Source organism: Phacochoerus africanus, chromosome X, assembly GCF_016906955.1.
Source record: "Phacochoerus africanus isolate WHEZ1 chromosome X, ROS_Pafr_v1, whole genome shotgun sequence".
Taxonomy (NCBI): Eukaryota; Metazoa; Chordata; class Mammalia; order Artiodactyla; family Suidae; genus Phacochoerus; species Phacochoerus africanus.
Genome location: NC_062560.1, coordinates 101,552,219 through 101,563,114, shown reverse-complemented (window position 1 = coordinate 101,563,114; position 10,896 = coordinate 101,552,219). Strand labels below are relative to the sequence as shown.

The following is a 10,896-nucleotide window of genomic DNA, read 5'->3' as shown; positions in this document are numbered from 1 at the left end:
AAATGGGATTAATAATTCTTACTAGATTATTGACATATTCAACGCATAGTAATTGAAATATCTATTATAATTACTCTTTTTTTTACATCTTAGGTTATTTATTTATTATGCACACGTCTTACATGTTTTATTGAAGTAGAGTGGATTTACAATATTATGTTAGTTTCAAGTGTAAAGCAAAGTGATTCCGTTATATATGTTTTTCACATATTTTCCATTATAAGTTATTACAAGATACTGAATATAGTTTCCTGTGTTACATAGTAAATCATTGTTGTTTATCTATTTTATGTATAGTAGTTTGTACCCATTAATTCCATACTCCTAGTTTATTTCTCCCTCCTCCCCTCCCCTTAGGTAATCATGAGTTTGTTTTCTATTTCTGTGAGTATTTTTCTGTTTTATATATAGATGCATTTGTATTTTTGGGGGGGCCACACCCACAGCATATGGAAGTTCCCAGGCTAGGGGTCAAATTGGGCAGTAGCTGCTGGCCTATACCACAGCCACAGCAATGCCAGATCCGAGTCTAGCCTGTGACCTACACCATAGCTCGAGGCAATGCTGGATCCTTAACTCACTGAGCAAGGCCAGGGATCAAATCCGTATCCTCATGGATACTAGTCAGGTTCATTACTGCTGAGCCACGACGGGAACTCCCTGTATTATTTTTCAGATTCCACCTATAAGTGATATCATGTAGTGTTGGTCTCTAGGTCCATCCATGCTGTTACAAATGGCAATATCTCCTTTTTTTTATTGGACACACCCACAGCACGTGAAAGTTCCCTGACCAGGGATTGCACCTGTGCCACAGAAGTGACCCAAGCCACAGCAGTGATAACACCAGATACTTAACAGCTAGGCCACCAGGGAACCCCTTTATTCTTTTTTATGGCTGAATAATATTTCATTGTGTATATACTATATCTTCTTAAACCAATCATCTGTTGGTATGGGCACTTGGGTTACTTCCATGTCTTAGCTATTGTAAATAGTGCTGCTCTGAACATCGGGGTGCATGTAGCTTTTTGATTTAGAGTTTTTCTCTTTTCTGGATACATGTCCAGGAGTGGGATTGCGGGATCATATGGTAGTTCTATTTTTAGTTTTTTAAGGAACCTCCAGGCTATTTTTCATACTGGCTGCACCACATTGTTATTACTCTTGATTATCCTTTAATAAAAGAGAAATAGCAAACAGTACCCAAACATTCCTATTTTACCGGGCAGTTGTCTTTAATATTTACAAATGCACATGGAGTGATTAGCAATTTGAAACAGCAAAACCTAAAGGCTGATGATGTGTCGTGGATGAAGCTACAAAGAAACCGATCTCGCACTTTCTGCCATGCTAGGAGTGAATGGTCCAAGTGACAGCCCGGGAGAAGGAGAAGCAAGCAAACGATCTAGGCGTCTCCTAGGTTTCTGATCTCATGAGCTAGGCGGATGGTGGCTCTGCAATGTGTATACTGGTCTCTCCTTGACTGACTCCCCTCCAACAGTATCTGCTGTGAAAGAGTAATAATAATAAAGGCTGCCGTTCACTGAGCACCTCCTGTGTGCTGGGTGCTGCATCTCTTCCAGCTATGAATATTTATTATGATCCAGCTTATGTTCCAGGCAGTGTTCTAGGATCTGGGGATATGCCAGTGAACTAAGCAGACTAAAATGTGTATGGTCTAGTGGGGAGAGGCAGGAATAAAGAATTAATATAATAAATCAGTAAATTATGTAGAATACTGGAAGAGAGGAATGTAATGGAGAAACAGAACAGGGAAAGGGGAATGAGCGTGCTGGTGGCCAGGTGCACAGTTTTATTTATTACTTATTATTATTATTTTGCTTTTTAGGGCTGAACCCGTGGCATATGGCGGTTCCCAGACTAGGGGTCGAATCGGAGCTACAGCTGCCAGCCTACGCCACAGCCACAACATCACGGGATCTGAGCCGCGTCTGTGACCTATACCACAGCTCACGGCCACGCCAGATCCTTGACCCACTGAGCGATGCCAGGGATCGAACCTGCAACCTCATAGTTCCCAGTCGGATTTGTTTCCGCTGTGCCACAATGGGAACTCCCAGGTGCATGGTTTTAAATATGCTGTTCACGGCCAGCCTCAATGAAAGGGTGCCATTTGAGCAAATACTTGAACATGGTGAGAGATCAAGGCACAGGGACATCTGGAGGAAGAGTAACAACAGCCAGGGCAAACTGGTGACATGGGAGTGTGCCTGAATTCTCTACCAAGATATCTAAAATTCCCTGTGCTCAGCACAGAGGTGCTAAGCCTACTGGGGAGGACATAACCATACAAGCAATTGCAACAAAATGAGAAGTACTACCTAAGATATAAGGAATGACCCTTAGTGGAGTCAGAGAAAGTTGGCCCAGGGTGTGCTAGGGGAAGTGATGCTAGAAATTTGACAAGACTTTTGCCAGATGAAGGGGAGGACCAGGCTGATGGACACAGCACATTGGGAGTCAAAGATAACACAGAAGACCTGGTGGACTGATGGTCTTTTAAACCCTTTTCTAGAGGGGCTGCTCTTCATTTGTCTGGTTAGGTGGGGTTGTCTGAAAGCACCCCCAGAGTTTTAAAAGCATAGCATTCCATTCCAAGTGTGGAACCTAACTTATTCAGCCAAACTTTACTTTCAATTTGTTTTCAGTGTTCCACCATTATGGAAAAAAAAAAAAAGCTGAATGTCTTTGTTTATAAATTTTTTTATGCTTGTTCACTTATTTTCTTTTTTTCAGTTTTTTTTTTTCAGTTATTTTCTTAGCATCAATTTCAGGAAGTTAATCTGCTAGATTCAGGGTTTTCACATTCAACCTTTGATACATTTCCCCGTTGGCCTTCTAGAAAGAATATGTCAATCAGTCCTGTCAGCAGTGTGGGAGAGAGACTGTTTGCCCAAGTCCTTACCAACAATTTGTTATTTTTAGTATTTTATCCCAGAAATTGGATATAAAAATAAATGTGAGGAGAAGATGGTTTCAGGCTCTGAGATGGAAGTTTCCTACACTGATCATTTTTTCCGTTTTGTTCAATAAAAGAAATGAGCCCCAGGACATCCTATTATGCTTAAGTTAGTGAGTATGACAATTTAGAAATCGATACCCAGTTGCTGTGGCTGTGGTGTAGGCTGACAGCTGTAGCTCCAATTCGACTCCTAGCCTGAGAACCTCCATATGCCGGGGTGCGGCCCTAAAAGCAAAAAAGGAAAAAGAGAAGAAAAAAAGAAATTCATACCCAGGATGCAGCCAATAGAATGATCAGAGGTTTTGTACCTATTACCTTAGGAACAACTTTACAGCACAGGACTTCCATCTCTGGGGCAGGAGGGCAGATCGGATGTTCAGTTCCAGCTCCAGCCCTTACAAGCTGTCAGATCTTAGGTGAGTTACTATGGCCATGTGTGCCTCAGTGTCATAGTCTGTAAAATGGGAGGTCCTGCTGTGGCACAACGGTGTGGGAAGCGACTTGGGAGCACTGGGACGCGGGTTCATTTCCCCGGCCCAGCACAGTGGTTAAGGATCCAGCGTTGCTGAAGCTCGGCTCAGATCTGATCCTTGGCCCAGCCGGGGAGCTCCACCTGCTGCATGGTGGCCAAAAAATAAAAATAAATAAAATGGGGGTGATGGTGAACATGGTACATGTCCGAGAGAGCAGTTGTGAGGGGCCATAATGAATTGTGAGTTCTCGTCTGAGATGAGATGCTGCAGCTGGAGATCCACACATCCTGTCAGGCTGAAGCGGGAGCCTCAGCCCCCACTCTCCTGCTCCCTTTTATCCTGTCCCTGAGATCCCTGGTAATGACAGGATTTCAGGGTCGTCTAGCTTGTAAGGACGCCTCAGAACTCAGTCGGGTCTCCTTCCAGCCATGCACCAGGGAGCCTGTGTGTCCCTCTGAGATCAGCTCCCCAGACCCCTTGGCTCCCATTTGCTGTTGGGATGGGGGGGGTGGTTTAGGTGGGGGAGGATTTGGCTGGTCTTGAGTTCTCTGAAAGGATGGGAGTGCCTCTGACACGTGGGGGAAGGAGACACCCCCCCCACCCGGGGACACACAGGACTAGGAGACATCCACCTCCGCGTTCAGTAAGTGTTCCCTTATCATCATCATTGTCATCGTCGTTATCCTCAGCATCACCTTCAATCACTGCTAACCTCTCAGGCGTTTCTGAATCCACTTCTGTGCCTGTCAGGGGCTGGGCTCAGCGTAGCTCCTGGAGCCCCGCTGTCACGTGGGCAGATTAACACTCAATAAGCACTGTCTGCGTAGCTTGGACAGCATCTAATTTTCCCTGTCCTTCTGCAGCGGAATAAGGCATTCCAGCCAAGTAATAAAAGCTACCATTTCTTGAGCGCCTACGATAGACCAGCCCTATGCTAATCACTCATACACCGCCACCGCTGCCTGGAGCCTGGGGAGGCCAGGTCTCAGTATCCCAAATATACAAACCCCGGTTTCCTCACACTTCATGCGCACACAATAACACCTACATCGGAGGGTGCTATGAGCCCAGGAGAGCTGAGACCTGTTGGAAGCAAAGGCTCCTCACCCTGGAGTGTGAAGTCTGGCTCCACCGGGAACTTGCTGCATGGCCCAGGCGAGTTTCTGAATGTTGCCTCGTGTTTCCTCACCTGGAACGTGCTGATAGTAGTAATACCTGTTTTATGGAGTTGATGCAGGGATTACAGGAGCGAATGCATTTAAAGCACTTGGGATGGGGTGCCTGGCACAGAATAAGCTCTTAATAAATCACGGCTATAATGACTTTGATTGCTATTATGGAAGGATCACGAAAAGGAAGACGATTCAGCAGGGGAGATTGAGAAATGGGGACCAAGAAGGTCAGGGAGGAGGGGAACCTTGAGAGAAGGGCGTCATGGAAACCAAGGGAAAAAGAATGCCAGGAAGGAGGGAGCCATAATGCCCAAGGGCACTCGGAGGCCAGTTTCTTCTGACAAAAGAGTGATTTTCATCTCTGAGCGACCAATGAGAACGAAGGCAGAAAGGAAGAAAAGAAGCTTACAGTTTGAAATGAAGCCTTGTTTTAGGCTAAACCCATTAGTCTGATCCAAATGCCCAGGTTTTGGTTCCAGGTCTTCTAACTAGGGGAAATACGTAGTTCTTGAGTAAAGGAAAAAGCCAGTGTCACACCAAGTGAAACAAAAAAAGAAAGGTCGGGTTATATCAGTTTGGTGAAATAAAAATTTAGACAACCTCAAACTCATACGACAAAACGGAGGGGGGAGGAGGGAAGAAAAAGAGGATGGATGCATCACAGGACAAATTTTCAAAACCATGGTCTGTACTGAACCCCCAAGCTAACTCCAGTGGAAAAGGAGGGTAGTGACACGGACAGAATTTATTTATTGTTTCTGCTTTCTCTTCTACCTGGTGCCAGAAAGACATTGTGGCGGTATTAACTGTGTCTTTGGGCAAATATTCAACAAGGGCTTGTAGAGGAAACTTGAGAAAAGCTGAGCAGAAAGTGGAATGAATTCTCATCTGGACGACATGAGGGAGGTAGAAACTAAGGCTTAAAATCAATGGGAGCTGGGATGCGGTGGGGGCCCCTGTAGCGTTCAGGGCCTGAGCGGAGCTGCCTCTTGCCTGGAGGTGAGTGAGGGGCCCCTTTTGGTTCTGGAGAAATGCAGGTGCCTACCAGGGCCCAGAGGTGCCACGGACGGATACAAGGAGGGGCCCTCTGGAGTCTGAACTCCTAGCCAGGTCTCGGCTGAAGGATCCCAGGCAGAGAGGCCTTCCTGGTCTCCATCTGGCTGGGAGGATTAAAGAGGCTGAGGCTGAAGGCAAACCTGGGGTGCTGGGGGTGAGGGAGGGGTGATGGCCCCATCGGGGAGGCTGGGTCTTCAACCCCGCCACCTAGAGAGAGTGTGGCTGGGGGCGGGATGGGGGGAGAGAGTTGTAAGATCAGATTATTATCGGGTGGTGAGTGGAACAGGATCGAGAAGCCAGCGAGGTGCTGGAGGGGCTGCTTCTGGAAAGAGAAACACTTTCAAGGCAGGTTTCCCGGGCGTGGCAGCCCAGGGAAGGCTGCGCTGGCTTCTCGCCGACCCTCCCCTTCAGCCTGCAACCCTTTGTCCCCGACGGAGTTGTTATCAATTGCTAACGTAGTTAGAACCCCATCGTCTCTCCCTGGGGCCCTCAACCTGTGCCTTTGCCCAGAGTTCTGGCGGAAACCCGGGGAATCGGCGAGTCCTACCGGGCTTCCTGTCCCCGTCAGTCTCCATGCGAGTGTCCCTGGTTACCCTAGGCTTAGCCCCTGACGCGGCCTCTCCCGCTGCTGCATGCGCTGCCCACCCAGCTCTGTGGAGCACTGTTTTCCTGCCCAATTGGCCCTTCGGGTCCTCAGGTCTGCTCATTCCTTTCACTGCACCCCCTGCCTGGATGCAATATCCCCCAGCGCCCCTAGCCCCGTCGCCGCTCACAGAGACAGGGAATTATGCACCGACAAGGAATTTAGGGACCGCCCCCCCCCCCGGGGGTCTGAGGTCAGATGTATCCTCTCTTAGCACTTTCCAGGAAGAAATCTAGAGAGGGGCCAGGGCAAGTTCCTGGGAAGGTTCCCCCCGACCCGCGGGGGCCAGGAATGCCCTCCACTCCGCTAAGATGGTGTGGAGGCTTTCCTGGCCTTCCGATCCCCTTGTACCTTCACGCGTCCTGGCAACTCTTCTGCTTTTCATCTCTTCCCAGCTCTTCCCACTTCTTGGGTTGGGTGGGGTTGGCTTGGAGTCCTCGAACTTATACTTTCCGGGCCTCCGGGCTCAGGCTCAGGTGCTGGGCTCCGCCTTCTCCTCCCTTGACTGGGGGATGGGGAGGGGGACCTGTCCGCCGGCGGGAGAGTTTCCCACTTGTGACCCGGAGGGAGAGCTGCCTCTGCCATCCCCATCTGGGGTTGTCACCTCAGCACCAGACTCGCCCGCTATCAGAATCTTCTGGATACATCAGAGAAGAAAGCATTACATTGGTGGCAACTAGTGGGTGCTGGAGTTTGATGCTGTGTCCTAAGGGACAGACAGGTCGGTTGTGGTGGGGGCTCTCTCCATTTGGGGACTCTTTCATTTGGGGGAATAATTGTCCTTTGGGGGAATATTTTTCAGCCCATTTCTTTCTTCCCCTTTCCTCATCTGCAAAATGAGGTTGATTAAAAAACAAACAAACAAACAAACAAAAAACCACCGCGAGGTACAACCCCACCCTTTATAGCTTTTTACTATATGTTTCTTGTTCCTTTTTCCTCCTTCCTAAAATAATACCAGAGACAGTAAGATAGATGCTGATATAGATTTATTGACATAGAAAGAAGCCCACGACATATATTATTTGGTGAAAAAATACAGACTTTAGAACAACACTTATATTTGATCACTTGTATCTGTACATATATCTATCTGGGTACATAGGGGTAGGGAAATATCTAGAAGGACCTTCACCAAAGGGTTGACCATGGTTATATAAGGGCTGGAGGGTTTTGGGTAATTTGTACTTTTTGTACTTGTCTTTGTTGTTTGTAGTATTTCACAATGAATTATACCACTTTCACAAAGAGAATACAGCCATTGAGGACACACAGAAGGTAGACCCTTAGGCAGCAGGGACTGGAAGCGAGGCTGGAGGTCAGGCCATCTCCCTCCACTAATATCCAGGACCTCTTCTCCTCCACCCAGAAAGAAAACCGCTTTGTGGATTAATTCATGCAGTTAGAAGCACACCCCCCCCCCATGTTTCTCCTTGCTGGATTCTGAATATAGGTTAGGGGTCTTTTAAAGCTGGGGGCTAGCACCTCACTGTGGCTCAGAAGGGTCGCTGGGCTCAGCAGGGGCCTCTCTCGGCCCCTCCTCCTCCGTGTGTGTCAGCTCCTGCAGGGTGATGATCAGATTCTCAAACACCTGGGCCCTGTTGCTCTCATTGTCACAGGTTTCCTTTGAGTGGCCCTCCTCACCACAATAGGAACAGCGGATGGTGTATTTTCGCTTCCGGGTTCTACGCATATCCCCCGGACCGTCATTCTTAGACCCAGACCCCCTGCTGGTGGAAGGCGATTGAGCCTGAGAATTGTCGGGGGAATCAATGACTAGCACTGGATCCAGGGGTCTGGCTCTACGCCTGGGGGGAGGAGAACCTGAGAAGGAAAGTGGGGGGTCCTGAGACTCCACCAGGATCACGTCCTCATCCGAGTCGTCATCGGGGGTATCCTCTATCTCTATCACGTTGCAGTCGGCATTGCCAATCACTATGGGTGGGGAGCCCTGAAATGCCACTGGACTAGTTGCCCTCTCCACCACTGACTCAGATCTCTTGGCCCGCTTCCGTTTAATGAAAGTGTCATCCCAATCCTCTTCCTCCCTTATCATTCTGATCAACTCCAGGAAATTGGGGAGACGCTCCTGCTCATTTGCATACATCCTAAGAAGATTCTTGAGCCTGAAGCGCAGGTCCCCATTCAGCTCGGCCCCCAAAAGGAGCTGGTGCAAGCGAGTCTGGTTTGCATCTTTCTGAGCTATGATCCCTGCCTGAATAGCATTCTGGAGCTGCACCTCTAAACGGATCACATAAAGGGAGGCTTTCTCCCCTTGCGCCTGCAAGGTGTTAAAAAATCTACCGTGGGCAGTGACGCTGCTTTCAGACTCCCCAAACACCAATTTCATGGCGTGCAAGAAATCTGCCACACTTAGGTTGGGGTTGGCCGCCTGCAGCAAACGCATGACCTCCCTGGCGGGGCCCCTCAGGGTTTTCAGCAAGCGCTTGAGCTTTTCCTCCTCAGACATATTCCAGTCTGGCAGGATCCCATTGACTTGGATCAGCCAGTTTTCAAAGGTTTCTTCCCCCTGGGCTGGCACCACCCTCCCCGAGAACAACTTCATGTTTCTCTCTGCCATGTTGGCCATTAGAGGACCAAGACTCCTCTCTAGCGACCTTAGCATAGAATGGGCCCAAGGCGGCAAGGGTGCGTTCTGCCGCCGGCTGCTACCCACGCGCGCAATGATGCTTGCCATCACGGACGGCGACCGGGTATCTGAGTATAACAAGATGCTCAGGCTTTGGGGAAGAGCCTAATCTGCAGGCGTGCTGGAGCTGTCGGAGAGCAGGGCGAAGCTCTGCCTTCCCTTATCTCAGTAGGAGCTGAAAACACACACACACACACATACACACACACCACGAGAGGAAGGGTTAATACAGGAACCGGCTGCAGCTGTATTCTCTCCCTTCCTGAATATCCTGCAGTACATTTTATATCTGCCCAGTGCCCTAAAAATATCCCCCAGGAGACTGGCAATTACAACCTCACGGAGCCAGCCGGTGACTCCGTGTTAGCAGGCTGCTTTTTACAGCCACATCCATCTCCTCCCGCCAGTCCTTCAAGAGGGACGGCAACTGTTGCTTCTAATTCTAAGTGTAATAGTGTATGGAGCTGATATTGGGCTCTCAAAATAGAGCACAACGGTCGCAGATTTGTGGGAATAAATAAGATCTCCTTAACCTCTCGGTCTCAGGTCTCAACCACACCCCCTTCTTAAAGTCCCCCTGCCCCCGTTATTTCTCAGATTCTTACAGGAGCTCAGGAATAGGCGCGCGCCTTTATTTCTCTTCCTGCTTCGGCAACCGGTGGCTTCCGTGAGAAAGCTCGCCTCTGGGGTACAGTCGATCTCCGTCCACCGGGGGTCGACGATCCGGGGACCTCGGGGCGTCAAGACTGCGCCGCCGCAGAGGGCAGGGAAAGGAAGGGTCAGAAGCGGTGGGTCCCTCATCCCGCTCCCTCTCCGCACCCCGCAATCCCACCAGCACCTCCGCAGTGGCCAAGCGGAAAATTCCCTCTCCCACCTTCTGAATACGAGCCAAAGCAAGCCCCCCTCCCCGTGACATTTCCCCCGGGAAATCATCACCCTACCAGCTCTGCAATCAGCGGCACAGAATTCAAGTTCGGATTGGGCTTTGGTGGCCTGCCACGGAGAAAGGGAAGAGGAGTTGGACACGCACACCCAGGGATTTCTCCCCAAGGAAGAGATGAGGAGATGCAAAGGGAGTTCAAGGCCCACAGCTTGCGATTCTCCCCGCCCTCTCCACCGCACCCCCTGCCACCTCCCCTCGAAAACGGCCCCCTCTCAATCCAGACAAATCCTACCCATTCGGCAGCATCCAGTGGAACCCCACCTCCTCCCTCAGCGTGGCGGGGCCGCAGGAGTGCTCTGTCCCCTGCTGCGCAGTCCTCGATTCCCCAAACGGGGAGCCTCCCGGTCCTGGAAGGGCTTCCCCCTTCTCTCTCCGCGCGGGGCAATCGCGCCCCCTTTCTTTACCTGTGCTCCGCCGGTGGGCAGCCGACACTCCGGCTTTGACAGTTGCGATTCCGCCCTCGGTCTCCGCAGCCCTGCAGGAAGAAAGGACGGGCGCCTCCTCGGCCGCTAAGCGACCGGGGACCGCCCGACGGAGCTGCTTCGCACGGCCGCCCAGCGAGGGGTAGCCTAGTCGAGGCAGCGCGGTTCCCAAGGCAGCCGCGGCGGCTTTTATCCTCGGCCCATCGAGACAAAAGAGCGTGACGAGCGGGCCGCCGCGGCCAATCCGCGGGGTGCGGGGGCGGGCTCCCCGCGCAGCCTCGGGCTGGATGCGACTGTGCGGCGGCGGCCGCGGCGGAGTAGGGGGTGGGGGGAGGTGGGCGGCAGGTCCTCGGGACGTCAAGTGCCGCTGGGTTGCGGGGACTGGAGGAGTTGGCGGGGCTTTTCCTTCTCCCTCTCTCCCTCCGCTCAACGCTGGGCCTTGAAGCCAGGTGCATTAAACATGAGGTGGAATCGAAATCAGATAAGCAATAAAAGTTCTTCATCTTTGTGTAGAGGGATTGGGGGGGGGGGAGCGTTAGCGCTTTTTTGTG

General features: G+C 50.6%; 1 protein-coding gene across 1 annotated transcript; it reads right to left on the bottom strand.

Annotated features, from left to right (window-relative positions):
• Window positions 1-7,302: 7,302 nt before the first annotated feature.
• ZCCHC12 (zinc finger CCHC-type containing 12) lies at window positions 7,303-10,394 on the bottom strand. The gene is made up of 4 exons (XM_047764644.1): window positions 10,328-10,394; window positions 9,922-9,973; window positions 9,586-9,726; window positions 7,303-9,155 (listed from the first exon to the last, which is right to left on the bottom strand). The coding sequence occupies exon 4, from the start codon at window positions 9,026-9,028 to the stop codon at window positions 7,817-7,819; it is 1,212 nt and encodes a 403-aa protein (XP_047620600.1). The 5' UTR covers window positions 9,029-9,155; window positions 9,586-9,726; window positions 9,922-9,973; window positions 10,328-10,394; the 3' UTR covers window positions 7,303-7,816.
• Between the last annotated feature and the right edge of the window lie 502 nt (window positions 10,395-10,896).